Consider the following 24379-nt stretch of genomic DNA (forward strand, 5'->3'; position numbering starts at 1 on the left):
TACCGCTCCAGAAGATATCTCACTACTGATGTAATTCTCTATCTATATAAAAGCCAAGTACGTCCAAGGATGGAATACTGTTGCCATATCTGGGCAGGAGCTGCTAAAAACAGCCTATCCTGCCTTGACAGAGTACAAAATAGACTTCGTGGTTTAGTGGGGGATGCCCTTTTTTCTACCCTGCAACCTCTCTCCCACAGAAGAGACATTGCGAGCCTGTCCTTGTTTTATCGTTATTTCCATGGCAGATGCTCGTCTGAACTCCAATCTCTGGTCCCCCCTCGCCAATCTTTCACGAGAAACACCCGTCTAGCTGAATCCACTGTGAAAAATTTCCCCCACTCTATATATGTGCCTAAATCAAAACGCGGATTCCATGAACAAAGCTTCTTTCTTAGAACTGCACGCCTGTGGAACTCTGTTCCGTCTGCCTGCTTCCCTCAGGACTACAATTTGGATGTCTTCAAGTCCAGTGTTAACAAATTCCTAATCAACCGCCCCCTTAAGTAAACACTTCAGCAAATCTCCTCACTAACTTTATGTACTTGCAATAACCCTTATCCCTGAGTGGCTTCCGGGCCTTGATAAGTGGTGATCACTGTGTAAAAAAAAAAAAAAAAAAAAAAAAAAAAAAATAATCTGGACAAAATAACAATTTTATAGTTAAATATTTCGAGATTTATAAAGTATTGAAATTAGGAATTTCATATGGAATCGGTAATTGTATCGGAATTGAGAAAAATATTGGAATTGTCCCAACACTAAATTATATACACTGTATGTTCAATAAGTCTCTGAACATTTTTCGTATGGGCACTTTAATTGATAGTACACACATGAAATTTTAATTGATAGTACACACATGACACTTTAATTGATAGTACACACATGAAACTAGTCCACTTCGAAGTAATCTCCTTCAGCTGCAAAACGATTGTTGTACCATTCCAACAACTTCTGGAAGGCCCCATGTAAGTCCTCTTGTGTGAGCGTGTCAATGACCCTCGTCACAGCCTCTTTCATGCCTTCAATTGTCTCATAACGACAGGGTTTCCCGAGCTTAGGGATTAACCAAATATCACAGGGAGAATTGTCTGGACTATAGGAATGGTGAGGGTCTTGATGCTCATCTTTGTCAAATAGTCAGTGACAAGGATGGAGTTGTGGATTGGTACATTTGCTTTCACATCTTCAGTTCCTCATGAATAATTGTGTGTACAGTTCCCACACTGACATCAAACTGTGCACTTATTGTCTCTATAAGACATACGACGGTCCTTATCCATGAAATTCTTTATTTAGCCAATCAACTTTGGTATTCTGACTTCCTTACTCCTCCCACATCTCTCATCATCCCTAACAGACTCTCTGCCTTCCTTGGATCTCTTATGCCACTCAGAAACTGATGCTCAATTCATGCAAGATGGTGCAAAAACAGGCTGAAGCATTTCATACGTTTCTGTGGCATTTTTTCAAGTTTAAAACAGAATTTTATTGCATATCATTCTTCTAACGTGCCCTCACATTCACATAGCATTTTTGTAATCCACCAGCTGTGACAATCCGGTTTCAATAGGGTGTATTCCAATTTCTGCTGTAGCTGTTCATTCAAATCTGAAATCATAAAAATTGGTCAGCCACCTCATAAGATGAATAGCAATGACATGCTAGATTTTCAAGAATCTACGACAATTTTTAATGCTTGTACAAAAATCGTCTGGAAATTTATAGAAGGCACTTTGTAGTACTTGTTTGTAGCACCTCATATTTATTATATTAGACATATATATATATATATATATATATTGTAAAATTACATTCTAGTTACCACAATTTTATGAAATTCATTTTAATATTTAGGTGAATTTTTATACTTACTTTTTCCATAAGCATCTTACACAGGTTTCATTGTGCATATATATATATATATATATATAACCGATGCTGCTATCACACAAATCATCAGAGAGAGATATTATATATATATATATATTGTAAAATTACATTCTAGTTACCACAATCTTATGAAATTCATTTTAATATTTAGGTGAATTTTTATACTTACTTTTTCCATAAGCATCTTACACAGGTTTCATTGTGCATATATATATATATATATAACCGATGCTGCTATCACACAAATCATCAGAGAGAGATATTAGAGAGTTGTACATAAATGGATGGAATAAAGAAGAAAAAAGGTTGCTTCAAGGAAGGAAAACATAAATTGAAAAATTTGATAATACTTACTAAGAAATTACATCCGATAAAAAATACTCCTACAAAGCAAATATATTTGATCACACGCATAAAACATCCAACCTTATATAAAAACTAGCAATCTGTCCAGCATTGCTCGGTCGTAAAATACGCTTAAATATGATATTTTGATCAATACAGATTTCGTATTTATACATATTATATTGGACCCAATATATAGTAATGATTTAAAAAGTTCCGAAACAAATGACTTGTGCGCCATCACTGAGAATTAAAACTAAAACACTTAGCTGACCATTTACTTTTTCCTTTGACGTTCATGCCTGAGATATGAAGACATGTTTGATGCAAGGCTAAAAATTAAAACATGAACCAATAGCTATTACGTTACGCATGCATATTCGTAATGCTGTCAATTGACTTTCACCTGGCATATTCCATTTTTTTAATTTTCATACTTCTGCACCAATTTTCACCGGCTAAAACCCAAATATAAAGTTTCACATGAATTCAAATACTCTATATATAAAGTTTCATATCTGTAGACCAAAAACTGACAGGATTTTGGTAGGCAAAATATTTTAAGCAAGTATATATACGCATACATAAATATATATAGAAAGAAGTTTGTGTTTACTATAACCTTTTTACACAAATTTACAGTATAAATCATGTAGAATATCTGCATGAATATAATTACACGTAATAGTTAACTAAAGAATGATCATCCTATAAGAAAACCGAAAAAAACTAATAGGAAGTTAATTAAAATGAATGTTTAAAGGAATATGCAAATTAGCTAAATCTTTTGCAGACGAATGCAATTCCACGACCCATATATAACAAAGTTATATTTTCTTTTTAAATAAATAGAAAAAAGTGTTTTTAATATGAATATCAATACAGAAGAAAAAAAAAAATTTATAGAATAATACACAAAAAAAACGCCAAATTTATAGGAGTATAGATGACACGCACACTAATGTTACTTAAACTGTAGATCTTGCTTTCATCCATGGAAAACATCACAAAAAGATTGTCACTCACTGAAACAAAAGGTAAATGAAGTCAGTGACAAGAAAAGTAGTATAGATACGGCATAATCCCGTCGACACAACGGTTCCCGTTAGATCACTGAAGTTAAACAATGTTGAGCCCGATCAATACTAAAATGGGTGACCATTGGGGAATTCCTGGTGCTCTACTAATCTCTGTATTGTTTCCAGTCGTCCTGGACTTCTCCTTAACACTAGACTCAAGCAGTGCCGATTCAAGTGAGGTGTGTTTGGAGATTGCCTGGCAATTTTTTTTTGATGAGCAAATATTGCTCTAAAATTTTCTTATGGTGAGTAAATGTTGCTCTAGAATTTTTTTATGGTGAGCAAATATTGCTTTAAAAATAATCAAATTGCTAAAATTTAAAACAAAGAAGAAACATTCTTTATTGCATAGAAAAATGCGAGAAAAGTAATATGGTTAAGATTAAACTTAGAAATGTAAAAGAACTAGTTGTTAAACCTGGAAAAGAAAAGGACAAGATATTCTAGTAAAAAATCTAATAAATTAATAACTTAAAATATTGCAGCATTAAAAATCTTTTTTTAAATTCAATTTAACATTATACATAAATTCTTAATACTGTAATATTTTAAGTTATAAATTTATTTTTTTTTACGAAAATATCTTGTCCTTTTCTTTTCCAGTTTTAACAACTAGTCCTTTTGCTTTTCATGCTCGCATTTTTTAATGTAATCAGACTTTTTTCAGGCTTTGCTTTAAAATAATATTTTCTTGTGTTCAATATCATACACATTGTCAACGATCCATAAAAATAATTATTACCAACTTCTTAAGTTGACTAAATAAAAAAAAAAAAAATCAAATAAAGGACGTAATAAAGTAAATAAACAGAAAAAAAGGGCCAAGAAAGAAAAACAGAATTAACAGGCGACGTCATAAGTGAAATATTTTTCACTTATGACGTCGTCTGTTAATTCTGTTGTAGCACGTCAAAAAACATCACTTTTGTTAACGCTTTCTATATAACACAAATAGATGGCATGCGAGTGATATTCCTGCTATGATTTATGAAGGTGTTCATGTGCATACACACACACGCTAACGTACACACACATACGCACACATGGGCAACGTCACTTCCCATTTAAAGGAAATCCACACATGCGCAAAAGACCACCGGAAACACCTATAAAAGCAAGAGAGCTGAGCTGTTCAGCCTTTTTCGAGTCGCCTTCCGACCTAAGTGGTCGGCGGACCAGCCGCCTCCCTTTCAGGGTGCGCGCCTCACGCCACCTGCTACTGTGTGGGGCAAGAGTTAACAGACAGTACGTACACTTTATACGCTTTCTCTCTCCATGAACTGGATTGACTTTCTCACTCTTTTTTCCCTTTTGCTTTGGTCCATCAACCAGACAAGTTCGCGTCCACAGCTAGTGGCCTGAAGACATTTCCACGTGGACAAGTACCAACATGTGCGCACAGCTTTACTGATGTCAACCCTCTATCTTTATCTTTGTCTACACGCTGGACTGCCATTTCTCGTTCCACTACATTACTCACTCCTCTTTCCATGCGCGGACATGAACACGAGTTACACCTAAAACATTCATTTTTCAACAGAAAATAAACAACACATCTATTTTATCCAGCAATTGAGTTTTGTTTCCTTCTTTCCATTTGTTTCATTATTTTCTTTTGTAGCGAGTTAGGGTATTTATATCCTGGCCCGCAACAGTGTTGACGTCAAAAAATTTGCTATGGTAACTAACAGCTAATAAAAAGAAACTGTCTCTCATGTGCCTTGCTAATTCTGAAAAATAAAGCCCGTCAAAAGATTCACAATCTTGTATGATATTACAGTTAGCACATTAGCTGTAGATCTAACAGAATGGAAACTATATTGCAGTAGGTTATTTCTGCTGAGGTGGTTGACCACTTCTCTATTTATTTCAAAAGACTGATTGGGCTGTACTGATAGGCAGATAACTGATCTCTGGAATTTTTAAAATTAACTGTTAAAATTCAAATATTGTAGGTGTTTAACAGAAATGAAATGAGTGTGTTTTTGTTATGTAATTTATTGATTGAGATTATATGTATTAATTATTATAGGTGTTTCTATGGTGGAAGAGTGTTAACCTGTGTCTACAATTAAATTGTTCTTTTAATAAAAGTTTACTTATTAATGGCACTACATTATATTATATATTGCAAAGGACTATGAAGTCGCCAGGACAAAATGGGATGCGTTTGCCAAACTCATAAAGACTAATTAACAATCAACTTGAAGTTTACAACAAGCAACTAACAGAGATGCGAAAACCAAAACTATAATAAAGTGAAGATTTGCTTCCCGACCACGAGAGACTAATTGCTGAATGAAAAACAAAATATTTATGCAAGAGGAACTGTACCAATCTGATTAAAGAGAATGGAGAGGAAAGACTGTGCTAACATTGGATTATAGTACTACTTTCTTGATTTATAGGAAACTTTGAGATTGGAGATATTATTTCTTCCTGATATCTTGATTTTGGGTTTTGGCTTACACATCCAATATCCAGTGCTTCCCATCCTCGTTGGACAGGCAATGTTAACATCATAAAACGGCATTTTCGATAAGATTTTTGAGGGAAAAATCAGTATTTTAAACTATGAATGAAGTAGGAAATAAATAAAAAAATTACAAAAGTGTTTTATTAAAATTGTATTTTCTTACGCAGACTTCAATAAATGTTTTTACAATTATATTTTCATACATTTTCATACAATAAATGTTTTTACAATTATATTTTCATACATTTTCATACAATAAATGTTTTTACAATTATATTTTCATACATTTTCATACAATAAATGTTTTTACAATTATATTTTCATACAATAAATGTTTTGGGTTTCAAATGGCGCTAACTTTCCTGTTTTCATGAATTAAATCCAAACATTTCCAATTAACCAATTACAGTGTTCTCTTTCACTTTCTTTTTTGGGTTCTTTCCGGAAATAATTAATATCTAGTTTAATTTTTTTGTTATTTATTTCCTACTTCGGCTATACTTTAAAATACTGATTTCTTCCTGATTTTTATGACAGGTGCCCGAAAAAAATGGCTTCTCCATTTTCGGCAATAAACTTTTTTTCTTTTTTAATATTTAAATAGGTGGGACAAAAATACTTTGTACGTTACCAAAGGTCACGTTTTCTGTTCGTGACGTCACTTGTTTTAAATAACATTTACTTTTGACTGTTGTAATTCTTGTAAAGTTTCACAATAGATGTCAAACACTTTCTTAACAAAAAAAACCCAAAAAACTCTCTTAATCTTACGTCTAACCTTAGGTACAAGTAGCAAGCCTCCTCCTAAAACCTTAGCCCTAACAATAACGCTAAGTTTGAGTGGCAAAGCTCCTCACCAAACAAAATTCTTCGGTAAGCTACATATAAGCGTCAAAACGAAGACTTTTCCTTAAAGAAAAGTGCACATGATTAATCTCCCATAAAAAAATAAATTTGTCAACTGTTCTAAAACGCTAGAATGGTCTCAAAATCGTAAATTATTTTACATTAAACTTTTGTGAAACTAACCCCTGCTCTAAATTCTAAAATTGTTTTTATTTTGTTTCTATTAAATCTTCAGGATGTTCACACATAATTTCCCTCAGCCCTATCATTAACGCAAAGTCAGTGGCAACCTCCCCACCTTCTCATAATTGCATAAAGACCTTCCTAAAACCACACATAATCGCCTTTTAGAAAAACACCCCAAAACTCCCAGGATTTATCTACCATAGAAAAAAAAATGGGTTAACTGCCCTAAAACGCTGGAATGATTTAAGATGGGAAATCGTTTTACATTAAATTCCAAACTAATTTTTGTTTATCTTTCATTAAAGTTTTTCAAAGTGTTCTCGCGTAATTGTCTATAAAGGTAGAATCGCATATTTTCGAGAGGTGATTAGATGGGGTGAGGCATAACGGAAGGTATTAATCTGCATTAATACCAAAGAAATATTGCAATATATTCATTTTTAAACAGTCCTAGATTTAGATTTCAGTTTTTTGTGCATAAAATGTATTACAATTGAGTATAGTTCTCTAACTTCTTTTCTTTTAATGGATACATGCCATTTTTAAAAAATTGCAGCATATTTGTGCATTTATTGCAGATTATTTGGAAACCATTAATTTCTGATTTTCAGTAGCATATTCTGATTACTTGCACAGCAAATTTCATTACTTAATCTTGTGTTTTAACAAAGGTATGACATTTTTACTAAAAACGTTGTGTAAAAAATGTGACAAAACGCATATGGTCTTAAAGAGGTAAAAATATCCAAACATGCAAGGCACAAAAATGTTCATAACTTCAATTTTAATTGGATTTAAAAAGATTCTTAGCTTATCTAGCTTTTTCTATGTCTGCTATTATTGAAATATGTTAAGCCATTTCAATTTTTTCATGTGTATTGCTATTATTTATATATATATATGTTATTAATGTTGCGAAGATGTAGAGAGATTCTGCAATTTTGTAGAGTCATAGATGCTGCACGTGGGACTTTGTCAGACATAAGTTTCTCCTAGCTCACATCATGACAGAAAAAGATAACGTACATCAAAAATCACATAAATTGATTGTTTTATTTTTAAATAAGAAAATAAAATATTATGGTTAAATGAGCAAATAATTTTACAACACCATCTTGAAAACAGTTTGCAGAAACAAGAGACTCTACTTAATTCAAACTTGTGAGATTTTAGGAAGCTATTCTTAACAGGGGGGGGGGCATTGCAAAATAACTGAAATTCACTTAAAAATGATTTTCTTTATAAAAATATACTTGATCAATTTATGCAATTGTTGAGATTTTCTTTCCATGAGTGTGTACAGCATACAGATTTTTTTTTTATTTTTGTTTTTTCATAGGAATTTTGGATAAATGCCATCTTTTTCAAATAATTACTACAAATAGAAACAGCTTTCAGCACAAAAAAAATACAATGTCTTCCAATGACATCGGTTGAATGTTCTGAAGAGGCAGTCTGGAACTGTTCAAAGGAGACAATTGGCGGCAACTGAGTTCACACTTTTTAAATCTGAAAAAGCTTTCAAAACATCCTCTTTACAGACATTGCTGTTTACCTGTGGTTGCACAAACATTAGGTTTAAGTAACATATATATATAACTTGGTATACCCAGACCATTTTCACTTCATTAAAGATAACAGATCTTGTGACAAACCAAAAGAGACTGGTAATGATAAAGAATAAGGTAGCAAATGTATGAATAACACACCTCCATCCTGCCCTTAAAAGGAAGATTCCTACAAGACTATATACAAGCTACAGTTTTGACTGCTACCAGACTAATTTTGATCTAGCTGAAGGTTAGGGCCATATCAGATGCTGACAATGTAGGAAGAGATGTCTTTCCCCGAACTCAAACTTGACCCATTTAATCTTGACTTCTGTTGATATTTCATACCGACTTATTTCCACAACGATGGCGTCTATCTCAGCATTGCTTTTTACAAGCATGTTCACATTGTTGGCATAGACATTGTACTTTAGCAGAATGGGTGCTTGTGTATTATAAGGTGATTTCTAAAAATGCATTTTAAGTAAAAACATAATTACATGTTACGTGTGATGTCAAAATTCCAAAAATTATGAAAAATGATCACATACAAAAATAATTACAAGGTAAAATGAAATTTATCGAATAATGCAGTTTTAGTTTATTTTGTATGACAGACTTATCTCCCTTGCTTTGTTAACTTTTGCTGTTTCACATAAAAATGGCAGATTGATAATGTTTTTTTGTAAAAAAAATAGTTATAGCAAATCCTCTACTCGACCATTTTTTGATAACTTTTGGAATTTTTTATAATTTTAATACGTCATGTAAGTACATGTTAATGTTTTTACTTAAAATGCATTTTAATTTTTTAGATATCAACTTATAATGCACAAGCATTGTAGAATGCAAGCATTTGGCCAGGTAATGCCAAAAAGAACACAATACATATTTAACTCGCATAGGAATAGTTCAAATGCAAATGTGGACGACCTTAATCAATGGATCTGAACAGTTCAAAGGACTTCTACATCATTCAATTCACTTTCACTATAAAACTGAATACAAAAGATGAATCTAGGAGTAAAATTGAGTGTCAAAACCACAAACATAACAACAGAAAATCCACCTTGTCAAATGCTTTGGATTAATCTTAAATTGATCACTGCAATGCTAGTCTCAACAGTTTCTATGGTCGAGCGGAACAAATTAAGGTTGTTCTGGAAAGTCATGATGTAAATGTGTGCTGCTGCATGGTTTGTTTGGTGCATATTTTTTGTTTTTTTTACATGGAGGTCACCACTTATCAAGGCCCGAAGGCCACTCAGGGATAAGGGTTATTGCGTGTACAGTAATCAATGAGATAGTATTGTAGTAATCATTAGTATTGGGTGTTTAGATAGAGTGTCTTACTTAAGGGGGCGGTTTGTCAGGAGTTTGTTTATGTTGGACTTGAAGACGTCCAAGTTGTAGTCAGGTGGGAAACAGGCAAGCGGCAGAGAGTTCCACTGGCGTGCAGTTCTAAGAAAGAAGCTTTGCTCATGGAATCTACGTTTGGATTTAGGCCCATATAAAGAGTGGGGAAATTTTTTGACAGTAGTTTATCCCGGACAAGGCCGGATGTGTACAAGTAGTACATACATATTTTTTTTCTTTCTGTTTAGGTATACTGAAAGAATGCAGAGACAAAAGGTTTAATAGTTGTGGGTTTTGCAGCCATCAATATTTTTGTTGAGCTTGGCACAAACAGACAACCAACATCAAACTCTTCAACTGCTCAGGTAAGTTAGTAGTAGTAATAGTATTAGTATTAAGATTGGTAGTCGTATTAAGTGGAGGAGGAGGAGGAGGAGGAGGAGGAGCAGCAGCAGGAGGACGAACATCATCATCATTATCAGTTTAATGTCTGTTTTACATGCTGGCATGCACTGGACGGCTTTAAGAAATTGATTTCCAAACTAACCTATCTCTTTTTTTTTTTTTTTTTTTTTCACATAGGCATCACCACATTATCAAGGCCAAGAGGCCACTCAAGGATAAGGGTTAAAGCGTGTACAGTAGAAATTGGACAATATAGTAATCATTAGTAATGAAAATTTGGTACATTTGATAACTTATATGGAACGGCTCATCAAGAACTTATTTACGTTAGACTTGAACGGCAGAAGTTGCAGTTGTTAGATGCTTGGCCAAGAGAAGGAAGGGGGGGCAAAGAAAGCAGAGTCAGACCATCTAAGAGATATTCTCTTTGTTTTTAAGAGTCAGTGCCTCATTGAATGGGAAAAGTCCTACTGAGATCGGCTTTGTGCGAAAAAAAATGTTCAGATCATCTATGGATGAATCCAAGAATGGAGATCAGCTAAATTCTTTAGTGGATTTTTCGAGCAGCCAACTTCTGGGTGACCAGACAGTGACCACCAAGACAAAGGCCAGAGTTAGTCAGAGATAGAGATTCCAGGTAATGGGAAAGGATAGCTAGCCTTCCAAAAGAGGAGGAGGAGTAAAAGAAAGGAGTTGCGGCTAAACATTTGAGGTGGATAATTGATTTCCCAGCCAAATGTGAAACAAAGAAATACGCAGTTTTGGCTTTTGTAAAAAATTCTGGAAGAAGGAATGAAATGTCTCTAAAATGTTTTTGCTTGTGGTCACATGTCAATCATCTGGCTATGTGACACTAACAATATGTCCATAAGAGGTTCTGTGACGTTCGTTAATCAATATGGATGACATCATTTAAGCCTTAACCACCAGAACTTGATCATTCTGGATAAGCAAAGAAATCAACTCAGCCTTAGCTGCTATTACTTTTTTTTTTTACTGCTTTCTCACCCCAAACAAGGCACAGTGCTATTTTCATGTAAGATTATTACTATTTGGGATAAAATTTGCAGGGATACTATGTAGGGAGTTGAACAGCAAGATGCCTGTTCACATTACACTTGTACTTCTGCATGTCAGTATAATCAGGTAAATAGAGACCTGATAGGGAATTTCAAAGTCTAGCAGTTTGAGAGCAGAAACTATTTGAGTAGAAGACTTTTCTGCATCTAGAGATCTCTACAGTGTAGGGGTGAGATTTCAAAGGTATTTACATCTAGGGAGCACAAGGGCATAGAGTTGATTAGAGCACTTTTCATTAAAATAGTTGTAAAATAAGCACAGTTGATGGGACAGAGGTTGGAGTTTGGTTGATGGTGAGAGACCTATTAGGTTGGCAACTTTTTTTTAATCTTGTCTAGAAGTGAGAGATGCACCAACCCAAATATGGCAACAATATTCCATGCATGGGCCAATGGTGGTCTTGTAGAGGTACAGGATACTTTCAGACATAACTTTCTAGTATGGCAGAAAGACCCACCTTCCTCACGTTGGCAATGCCCTTGATGTATTTATTCCCATCCATGTTCCTTGTGAATATTAAGCTGAGGAGTTTGAATGAAGAAGTTTCAGGTAATGTATCATTAGCCATGGCTATCAGTGGTTGACAAGGTTTCATGTAATTATTAAAGGAAAGATGCTTAGTTTAGGCAGCATTGTATGTGATCATCTATTTATGTCCTCATTTCATTACTCAAGGTCTTCTAAGGTTTCAGCTATTTCTTTAATGTGTTCATTTGTTCTCTCCTTGTGTCTGTGTAGAGCATGGTGTCATCAGCAAATATACCCATCTCTGAGACAATTTTATAGGGAGGTCATTTATTTATATCAGGAATAATAAAAGTTCAAGAATCAACTAAGGCACACCTACATTTATATCATGTTGTTTTGATGTACGACAATCAACCTGGACTTTTTTCTCATGAAAGATTTGATTATGTTAAGTATTTGTCCAATAATACCACATGGTTTAATTTTCATAAGACCATCCTGCCATACTCTGTCAAAGGTCTTTTAGGGCTATTGCTCTAGCCTCTCCTGCTTTATCCAGTGCATGGTTCAGAGATAAAAGGATATCTGCTGTAGAACGGGCTTGCCTAAATCCATACTGTTAATCAGCAAGAAATTTAGTATCTATGAGGTACTGAACTACAGCTCAATTAATTATGGACTCAAAGATTTTGGTGAAGAGAAGGAGAATGCTAATGGGGGAAATAATTTAGTGAGTCAGTTCTTTCGCCAAAATTCTTAAAAACTGGTATCACAGAAGCAATTTTTCAGCAGTCAGAAAAGCAAGATTTGATAAAGTATTTAATGAAGAGTTGTGGTTTTGGTACTTGTGCAGTTTAGTCAACACATTAAAAAAATGAAAATAGCGAAAAAAGGTTATATTGTACGTATCTATTTTGGACTGAAGATCTCCGAAAAAAATTTTCATTTAATTTGATCGAGTAGTTTTTATTTTACAGCAGAAAAACATGTTTTTATGAGAGCGCGGTGAAGTCAGCCATTACGAAATTTGTTGAACTCGTCAAAGGGAGATAACTCCAGTTAAAGCGCTGACACTCCCTCCCCATCTTTAATACTAGCTTTTCTTCCTAAAAAATCAAACCTTTTGCTCGGTATCATAACAAATTGTTTTTTCGCTGTAAAATAAAAACTACTTGATGAAATTAAGTGAAATTTTTTTTCAGAGAACTTAAGACTATAACGAGTACGTACAATATAACTTTTCAATATTTTCATTTTTTAATGTCTTGACTAAAAATGTATAAGCGCCATGGTTTTTGTAAAGGAAAATCAGGAAGGGAGTGGTTAGATGGGTTCAAAGTGAAATTGGAGGCAAACCATCTAGCAAGCAGGTTAGTCTTCTCAAGATTGTTGGATAGTGGAGGAATTGTTGACTCTCCATTATTTACTACACCGTTATAAATTTTCCAGAAATCACAAATTCCTAATTTCTATAACTCGATAAGTTTACTGATGTCTTCTCTTACAATTATTTACAGATTATATATACTTTGGTCTATTCGTATCGGACTTATGTAGGATAAACTGCAGAATGCATGTTGTTTTTGAGCAATGGCAGCTGCACAAGTAGAAGTGAACAATTGAGGAGAGTCGGGGTTTGTTATATATAAAATTTCCGTATTGCTGCTTTGAACCATTCAGTAGCTTCATTTGCAGACTGTTCTGTAGTAAAAGAAAAGATATTTGCTCATGGCACATCTCTGATGTGATCCCTGATGGCTTCTCAGTCAGCGTTCTTGTAGTATCTTGTCTTGAGCAATGGCTCTTCAACTTGGGGTCAAAAGCTTAAGGTGATGTCTATCATTATCAGTACATGATCAGCATTCCCAAGTAGGCAATGAGCATTTGTTATACAATCCTTGGGAACAGTAGTCAGAAATAGGCCTAAAAGTGAGGCTTTCTGATTCTGTCGATTTGGGAGACAGGTCGGGAACGTTACTGTGTGTATGAGAATGGGATATAGAAAAGTTATGTGTGATACTATCAGCTGCGTAACTAGAGAAACCAAGTCAGTTACTGCAGTGGACATTAAAGTCACCAAATACATGTGGCCAGCTAATCGAATCTAGGCTTACAGCTAAGTTTACGCATACCCAAACAAATCTCCGGTCAATGTAAACTCACATGAAACTTGGACAATCTAGTCCTACATTAATTCTGTTAGCTAAGAACTGGTTGATGTAACTGTAAGCTGCCCCATTCTGGCACTGGGATTATCAGTCTATGTCCATATTACGAGGGGCATTTCAGAAGTAATGCCTATTTTTTTTGCCTGAATCGATCAAAGGGATTGCAAACTACATTGTTATGACTAAAATTATGTATTCATGACCTAAAATTTTCATTTCTCTGTTGCATTGACGGTTTGAGACTCTAAGAAAGCAACCCGTTATGGATATACATCAGAAGCAGAGATGTGTGACATTGGATGCAGAAAAAATTGAACGGATCAACATTCACCAGTGCCTGTTGAATGTTTATAAAACTGATGCAGTTGATGTCAGCAGAGTTAGGAGATGGGTTCGTCGATTTCAAAGTGGCGACAGAGATGCAAGTGACAAAGTGCACACTGGATGCCCACATGCAGCCATCACTATCATTGGTAAAGGTGCATTCAGAATGGTGGTGATTATGTAGAAAAATAAATTCTGGAGCACAATAAGTCGCTTGTTTTAATGGTACCACTCCTGTCTTTATAGCTCTTCAGCTTTTTTTATTTAAAAAAATAGGAGGCATTACTTTTTGAATAACCCTTATATATTTTGATGTTTTTTGTTCTGGAACTTATCGACAAGACTAAAGTTACCCATAAAATCCAGAAATGATTTCAAATTTAGGTTGTTAGTACTCCTTACGACATCACTACAATCTATATCCGAATCAAGAATCACATTCCAATCTTGCTGTAGTCTTCCTGTTAGTGCTATCTTTTGTATCAACTTTATTCCTTTCATTTTTGTCATATTTACTGGAAGACACTTTCTTTGTCAGCCATGGTAGAATTAAAAATCCAAAATAATTTTTTTTTTCAAAACAAAGAAATAAAAAAAAGGCAACAACAAAAAATAATAGAAGGAAAAGAGTGTACAAAAAAAAAAAAAATTAAAAAAATTCAAGTCTTATTCAATGATTAGGCTGGTGGTACAAGACATGACTCTCCATTCGAACCATCTCCATTATTATTTTGACAATGGTATATAGTGACACCACATATGTCGATGCTAACACAATTAAACTCATATATTAAATTTTTCCACAAATATAAACAAATTTACAGCCGACTTTGCAGATTTTTTAAAAATTTTTTTATTTATTTTTATATACCATGATGATGATGATGACAGTCATCTTTCTGATGTAAATATTGTTTGTTATGCTTGAAATTCATTTTCAAACAGATTTTCTTTTTTACAAAACATTTGTAAATACAAATCTTGTAGACGTTAATAGATTTAATTACGTTAAAGGATATCATCATTATTAGGATAATGGTGTATTATCTGTTCCATCCACAGTCAGAGGAAAAAGAGATCCTCCTAGACTGAGTTATTTTTTGTTCTCTCAATCCAGAACAGATTTTTTTGCATGTCTCAACTTAAAATAATAAAAAAAAACCTTGGACGAAAGTAGGATCCTAAAAACAGGAACTGTTTTCGCAAGCCATTATTATTATATTCCATTGCAGGGTGATATTTCTGACAATAGAACAGGTGTTCCATCCACAGCTTCCGTCTTTTTTTTTTTTTTTTTTTTTTTTTTTTTGAGAATGCCAATCAGACTTAGTGTTAATAAATGTTTTTCGTTTTTTTTACAATTTCTTATCCCCGGCACTAATACTCACGACATGTAGTTTTCAAACCTTTCATAAAAACCCTGCTTCTCCACAGGTGAACCAAACCACCATGGCCAAAACTTTCTTAATCTTTGCACAATATTTTTACACATTTTTGATTATCTCACACTGACATTTTTTTTTCATCATAAAAATGTCATCAAGAAAATTCACATTACAATCAACTTTTAGGGACAGTTAAAAATCAATTTTACCAAAGATCATAGGCAAAAATCGGTTCTTATCCAGAATCCCCCCATCCCCTCCAAAATTACAGAATAATCTTTATGATGCAGTACATTTCGTTCCATGACGTGTACGTGATGCACGTACACGTCATGGAACGAAAATGTCATATTCCAAAAATCATATAAATTAATCATTTTTTTTTTTTTAATATAGAAAATAATTTTTTTAGCGAATACAAGGCTGATTTAAAAATCTCGATAGTTCGAATTAAGTTGCCTCTCTTATTAAATATGGCGGATAAAGCCATTCTCGCTTCCTCGTAAAATTTGATTTTCTTAAAAAAGATTAATTTATCTATTTAGGTGATTTTTGGAATATGACGTTTTCATTTCGTGATGGGTACGTACATCAAAGATTTATCTTGATTTTTTGTTTAATATAAAGGAATTTTGGATTTGCAGGCAGAAATGACTAATTTTGGAGATTTACGATTTGAAAGCGATATCTAATTTTCTTTTGACAAAGTCCTTTCATTTAAAAAAAATTTTTTTACCCTAACACTTCGCATGGTTAATGTCCACTGTTTGTTTACCTTTTTGGTGCTTGTGCACTTATTGAACCGCGCTTTTTTAAATAGTATTTTCAAGTTAAATTAAAGTACGATATCTTTTTTTTTACTAAATTGTTAGGTGAAAGTACAGAATAGTTACAAAACACCCTCTCTCCCCATGTTAAGAATGGCTTTCTCAATAATAACGTTATTGTTATAACTTATGCAGTGCACTTATTGAACCATGCTGGACTGGTACTTTATGCACTGCATAAGTACCACATTTTTTATGGCTTTCAGATTGTAAACTCTTTCGGCAATTTCCAGGATTCTCCGTCAATACTCGGAACTGAAATCCAAATATTCAGGATTTAATATTTTTTTCCTCATAAATTAAAGAAAAACAGTATTTTTCGACCAGCTCTGATAATCCTCAAAAAAAAAAAAAAAAAAAAAGATATTAAAAAATAATTTCAGTCATTATTTCAAATTTAATATTTATACATTAGATTAGCTTTGTTTTTTTGTGATTTTCGTTACCTCACTAAATCCTTAATGGGGGCATGAACCCGCGATGCCCCCAGTTGTGGTTTGGGGTCGTATCCAATTCGTTCATGCATTTCCAAGATCAACTGAGCCTTTGTTTTCATGTCTGCTCCACTGGCCCCGGGGCCATCAGGCCGTGCCGTAGCCCCTTCGCACGTTGGGTCAGCCGATGAAGAGCTACATTCCAGAGCCATCGGTTTCGGTCCAATTTGCTTCAATTTCTCGGCCTTCATCGTTTCATATTCTTTGATGTCCTCCAATTTCAGTTCGATACGAGTCGGGTTTCGCCGAAGCATTTTCTTTTTTTTAATGAGAAGACGGAGAAGAAGCGAAATGGTTGACTCGGGATTTTTTTGCGAAAATTCTAGTGAGAAAAGAGAAAAATAACGGAAATTTCTCTTTTCAAAGAGTTTGACAATTGGCGCTGTTTTACACTGATGAAATTTGTTTTAAAACACGGTGTAATTTCCGGATCCGTTTTACCGGTGTTCGACCAAAGAAGTTAATATGTTAATATTAGGCCGTATATTCCGAGGCCGAAATCAATATAGTTCCTATTTACAATGCCTCCCCACGGGACAGAGTTAGACACCAGGGTCGTTTTTTAATGTGGAGAAAAGGAACAAAAAAGTTACTCGTTTCTATACTCGTACTTTTTCAACGTCAGACTGAAGGTAAACTTACACTAGGAATTCCAGCCCAACTGTTCCGAATTCAGCTCTCTTGGCTGAAAGAAAGAGAGTGAAAAATATGCCATTATTGGGTCCTGTCGGTATTTGCGGGTAAGGGTGATTATGCATCACCCCGCTTAAAAAAAAAAAAAAAAAAAAAAAAAAAGGAGGTGGTAATAATTGTAAGGAAAGCCTTTTGTGGTCGAATAGAACAGATACTACACTTGGAATTATTGTTTTTATATATATAATTGTTTTTTGTTTTTTTGAAAAAGAAGTCCAGCAGAGTGCTCAATTATAAGTAAAATCCGAAAATAAGAGCGTATTATTTATATTTTGTTTACAGAAAGTTTTAGATGAGATAAGTCATTGGTACCGTCGGTTTCAAACCCGATAATTCCCCATAAAATAAATGCGTATTGGCTGAAGAGAGCTTGATATGGGTATTTAAAATAGTTCTAATTATCGGGTTTGAAACCAACGGTACCAATGACTTATCTACAACTTTCTGTAAACAATATATATATATATATATATATATATATATATATATATATATATATATATATATATATATATAAGAGCAAATAGTTAATAAAACATGTTATAAAACACTTTGAAAAAGAGTTAAAACATATTTAATTTGAAAAGGAAACACTTAATAAGTGGATAGTCCTTAATCCGCGGAGTTTCGAAGAAATACTTTCCTTCTCATCAGAGGGTAGGAATTAGCAAAATGCGGGATCGGATTTTGCATACAAAAGTATTTGATGAAACTGCAAGTAAGTCAAAGATCTTACTTGATAACAAAAAGTGAAGCAGAGGGAATATAGTGAAGAAAATGTGATTTCACGTGAATGGATAGTTTGGTGAAAGGTAAAATATCCAATGACGGTAAAATCTAAAAATGTAAATCCAAGAAAGTTAATTGAATTTCCATTCGCACAAGTAAAATCCAAGGAAATCATGTAATTGGAAGATGGTCCAAAATAATCCAAACCGAAATCCGTGGAATAATTCACAAATATGTACAAGGAAAAAGGGGAAAAATTCCAATAATATTAATAAAAGAAAAATAAGATTACTTTATAAATATTAATTCTTTAATATTTATAATATACTTTAGTTTTACCATCTTGGATCATTTTGGTAAATTTAATTGTAATTTTTATTTTATATATATATATATATATATATATATATATATATATATATATATAAACTTTTTTCACCCCAAACAAAATCCATTGTCACTTGGTCAAGGGGCATAATTTGGATCAAGTTTAACAGAGGATTGTGGGAAGATGTCTGTTCACATTACATTAAAATTTCTGCATGTCAGTAAAGTCAGGAAAGTAGGAAACAGTGATGGAATTCTAAAGTCTAACGGTTCAATTATTAGAGTAGAAGGTTTTCCGACATCTTAAGTACCTCAACAGTGAAGTGGGTGGGATTTTGCTGCTTGTTGACTGGGGGTATGTACTTTGGCAGGAAACAAGTGCTATGAATTCATCAGAGCACATAATATTTGTAAAACAGCCACAGAGATGCAATGTTGTGGCGATGGGTCAAAGGTTGGAACTTGGCTGATAGTGTGCGATCCATCAGAGTTGAGTTTCTTTTTGAGACCCTGTCTAAAAGTGAGAGACTAGTGGTAGATGCACCAACTCATATGTGACAACGATACTCCATGCATGGGCAAATGGTGGCTTCATAGAATTATACACAGTGGTTCCCAACCACTGTGCCATGGCACGCTAGTGGAATAATTACTGGTGTGTCGTGAAGAGATAATAGAAGCCACTTAATTTGATTTTGTTTCAGTCATCAACCTTTTCAATTTTTAGTTATGTGAAGAGGAAGAATTAGCAAACCTTTTCAGTGATCATGGTCTCAAATTGAAGTATGCAGAACTATCATTAGACGCCTTGGTATTTCTGTTATGGGAGAGTAATTAAAAGGAAAAGACATTAAAATTTTACTATAATCCTCAACTTCGTACTTTTGTGAATGGAATTTTTTTTTTTTGCATAGACAACATTAAAAATATGAAAATAACATGAAGGCTTTTTAAAATATGGAAGAAGAGTTAAGAGTGTATCTCTTTCACATTCACCCACACATTGCAGCAGTAGTTAAAAAGTACCAGGCACAACTGTCCCACTGACATTCACCATTATTATTCTATATTAGATATTGAATACAAGATCGGTTGATTTATGTGAATAAAAATTTTATATAATCTTTGTTTTTATTATTTTGTTGCAAGAAAAGTGTAGCAGACGAAATTTCAACAAACACAAGCAGGAGCAAATTCTCGCGACTGGAGATTTGGATACATTTCCTTCCTGGTTTATCCAATCAGAAACCAGCTCTCAATCACATGACTGAGTACATAAAAGGCGAAATCTGAAACTCTTAACCCTCTTTCATCCTGACCCTGCCAGGCAGCACACATTAGCCTGGGGCTTTTGCCCCAGGCCGAACGAGAGTACAAAGCAAGACAACATGGCGACCTTTCAAACTCGTACATGCTTCAACGTGCACTCCACACACATACTCTTTCTTACCAGGAGACACTAACCCTTTGTCCTTTCTCTACTATCGTACGCACGCTCCTACATAAATACACTGAAGGCTTTACCCGGTTTCCTTCGTCCCAGCAACTACTAGCTATAAACATGTGTAAAAGACACTGTTCTCTCCTCAACAAGCCGGCAATACTTAAATCTATCTTTACACACGAACACTAATTTCTCATACGAACCTGTTTCTCTTCTACTAAAGCTACTCACGCAGATGACAAATAAAGTTGTTTATTAATATAGAATGAAATTCCATTGCGTTGTCTCATCTCTACAGTTCTGTATTCTCTATCGTGACGTTCCAAAGTTTTATGCATACCCTAATTAGCTAGGTAGCCTCTGTCTATTGCTAACTGTTTTTTTTTCACCATGACTTAATTAAAAAGAAAGAAAGAAATGAAAAAAAATGGAATGTGAGGACTATTTTTTTTTTTTTTTTACAAAGAAGTCACCATTTATCAAGGCCCAGAGGCCACTCGAGGATAAGGGGGTTAATAAGTGTACAGTGGTCAATGAGATAGTGACATAGTAATTGTTAATAGTGGAAATTTGGTACATTGGATTACTTAAGGGAAACGGGCCATTCCCGGAACGTTGGACTTGAAGATGACCATATTATAGTCAGCCTAAGACTAAAGAACAAAATAAAGGGAACAATCGTTATGGCTGTCGAAAATAAACCTAAGATCCACTTTCTCCTTTCCTTAATTGCACAAAGAATTGTGATTTCTATGATGATTTCATGGGTGACATTTATTTGGTGGTGGAGGCGATGGAGGTCACCCTATACCAGATAAGAATGAGAGTCGGTCAAAGTGTGGCATCTGATGCATCCAGAAATCACTCTCCTATAACATCAGGGAGATTTCCAGCAGATCGTTCATATTCAAACATAAATTGGAACATTATTTGTTTCTCCATGATTGTAAAACTAGACACAACGTTGGTTTTTAATGTGGAAAAAAAATGCAGCTTTAAAAAATTACAAAAGTAAAAATTGCTTAATTTTAGACTATTAGCCTGAAATGGAAAACTTTAATCCATTGCTCGAAGTCATCCACTTTGTGGAACGTTAAAAAATAAAATTCAAATGTCTTTGTAACTTTATATTCAGAAGTGAGTGTAATGTAAATCAAAGTTCTCTCCCCTTAACTGCCGATTTCTTTAGAAGAAACCGTGTTTAATATTTTTCGTTTTTTTCTTGTTCGGCTAATTGTTTAACAACACCTGAAAAAGTTGGGTTTGTGTTTTTTTTTTTTTTTTTTTTTTTTTTTTTTTTTGCTTTTAAATTTTATAAACGATCAATGGGGGTGGATGGGAAAACGTTCATATGTAAGATAAGGTCGTTTGAAATATTTTAACTAATTTTGGTTGGTTTTCATCTAAATTTAGAATACATTTGTATTTTGGGCTTTATTGTAAGGAAATAAAAATTGGTGAAAGTAAAATTTAGTTAAGAAATTCCTTGATCTTCTCATGTTAAGAATGAGTTTTTAAATAATAATGTTATTATTTAGAAACCCATTCTTAACATGCGGAGGGCAAAGAATTAGTTCTGCATCGACACTATAAAATTATACTTTGCTTTTTAATGTATACAAAATGAAATTTATATTCTAAAATTTTCTCAATTACGGCCATTTTAAAAAGAATTAAATTACTGATTAACGAGTTTTAATCTCTTCACTTTTTCTTTAAAATCTATTTTTTCTATGTCGTTGTTGTTGAAAAAATGTTCAAATTTATTTTGCATCTCAAAACAGTTTGCATTTAAAATGTAAAATTAATTGTTTTACACCTTTTTTGACAACTTTGTTAAGAACAAGTATGATATGCCTCAGCAACCAATCAGCATCCTGTCATTTTTTTATGTTACACATGTAACTAACAGCAGTAGTTCTAAGAAAAAAGCTACTGGTGCATTCAATACAATATTTATGAGATATGTAAAATATTTATGAGATATGTAAAATGCTTATGAGATATGTACAATGTTTATGAGATATGTAAAATATTTATGAAATATGTAAAATGTTTATGAGATATGTAAAATATTTGTGAGATATGTAAAATATTAATGAAATATGTTAAATATTTATTATGAGATATGTAAAATATTAATGAGATATGTAAAATATTTATGAGATATGTAAAAATGTTTATGAGATATTTAAAAATGTTTATGAGATATGTAAAATGCTTATGAGATATGTAAAATATTTGAGATATGTAAAAAATATTTATGAGATATGTAAAATATTTGAGATATGTAAAAAATATTTATGAGATATGTAAAATATTAATGAGATATGTAAAATATTAATGAGATATGTTAAATATTCATTATGAGATATGTAAAATATTAATGAGATATGTAAAATGTTTATGAGATATGTAAAATATTAATGAGATATGTTAAATATTTATGAGATATGTAAAATATTTATGAGATATGTAAAATATTTATGAAATATGTAAAATGTTTATGAGATATGTAAAATATTAATGAGATATGTTAAATATTAATGAGATATGTTAAATATTTATTATGAGATATGTAAAATGTTTATGAGATATGTAAAATGTTTATATGAGATATGTAAAATATTTATGAGATATGTAAAATATTTGTGAGATAAGTGAAATATGTATGAAATATGTAAAATATTTATGAGATATGTAAAATATTTATGAGATAAGTGAAATATGTATGAGATATGTAAAATATTTATGAGATATGTAATATATTTATGAGATTTTTTTTTCCATGGAAGCCACCACTTATCAAGGCCCGGAGGCCACTCGGGGATAAGGGTTATTGCATGTACAGTAATCAATGGGACAATATCGTAGTAATCGTTAGTAATGGAGATCTGATAAAGTGTCTTACTTAAGGGGGCGGTTTATTATGAAGACATCCAAGTTGTAGTTGGGTGGGAAACAGGCAAACAGAAGAGAGTTCCACAGGTGTGCACTTCTAAGAAATAACTTTGTTCATGGAATCTATGTTTTGATTTAGGCACAGATAAAGAGTGGGGAAAATTACTGACAGTGTTTTCAGCTAGACGGGTGTTTTTCGTGAAAGATTGACAAGGGGGGACGAGAGATTGTAACTCAGACGAGCATGAAAATAACGATAAAACAACGACAGGCTCACAGCGTCCCTTCTGTGGGAGAGAGGCTGCAAGGAAGAGAAAAGGGCATCCCCCACTAGGTAACGAAGTTTATTTTGTACTCTGTCAAGGCAGGATAGGCTGTTTTTAGTAGCTCCTGCTCAGATATGGCAGCTGTACTCCATCTTTGGACGTACTTGGCTTTTATATAGATAGAGAATTGCATCAGTAGTGAGATATCTACTGGAGTGGTAGAAGGATCCCACCATTTTTCAGCGACCTTGGCAACAGATTTGATGTACGTGTTCCATTTCAGATCAGGAGTAAAGGTCAATCACAGAAGCTTGTCAAAACATGGAGCCTCCCCAAAACGAGAGCCATCCATTTCAATTGATGCCAGATGGGGATCAGAGCGTTGATGATGTAAAGATAGAAGCTTGGTTTAGATGCATTAAAAGTAACCAGCCACCTCTTCCCCCATGAGATATGTAAAATATTTATGATATATGTAAAATATTTGAGATATGCAAAAGTCGATGCTGATATGTCATTAGTAGGCTGAGGAAAATGTGGAACATGTACCAAAATACTTCAATTTGCAACTGCAAAAAAAATCCTGACTTTACAAAATATTATTATTGTATTAATAACGCATGTAAAAAGGGAAATTTTAATTTCAATAAAAAAAAAAAGAAAAAAGTATGTCCTTTATTAACCCCCAACATCAACTCTAAATCCATGGTGTTGATCACTAACCCTAAGCCCGACAAGGTGGTTGTAAAAACAACTGTTGTGCATGAAGTATGTTCCCGCAGGAATATCTTTCATGAAAGACGAAGTAACACTGGTTTACTGGAAAATTTTATTTTAGCTTGCTCACCAGGCAGGATTGTATGGTTGATTTGAATGCAGATAACAATATTTTTATATTTTTTTACTCATGTTTACCCCAAACAAACCATATCGCCATTTAGAGCATCCCCCACTAGGTAACAAAGTCTATTTTGTATTTAAGAATTCAGGTGATAAGTCATCTTCCTCTCAGTACAGACCAATAAGTCTCCTGAGTGCCATGAGTAAGTTGCTGGAATCCATATTAAATAGAGAAGTAGTCAACCACCTCAGCAGAAATAACCTTCTTAGTGACACGCAATATGGCTTCCATTC

General features: G+C 33.5%; 1 protein-coding gene across 1 annotated transcript; it reads right to left on the reverse strand.

Moving 5' to 3' along the window:
* Positions 1-14834: 14834 nt before the first annotated feature.
* On the reverse strand, positions 14835-17327 carry LOC145288565 (anaphase-promoting complex subunit CDC26-like). Its single transcript, XM_080136338.1, has one exon. It carries the CDS (start codon positions 17137-17139, stop codon positions 16834-16836), a length of 306 nt encoding a protein of 101 aa, XP_079992464.1. The 5' UTR covers positions 17140-17327; the 3' UTR covers positions 14835-16833.
* Positions 17328-24379: the final 7052 nt, after the last annotated feature.

The sequence above is a fragment of the Euprymna scolopes genome, chromosome 2, assembly GCF_053919585.1.
Source record: "Euprymna scolopes isolate OS-2025 chromosome 2, ASM5391958v1, whole genome shotgun sequence".
In the NCBI taxonomy this organism is placed as follows: domain Eukaryota; kingdom Metazoa; phylum Mollusca; class Cephalopoda; order Sepiida; family Sepiolidae; genus Euprymna; species Euprymna scolopes.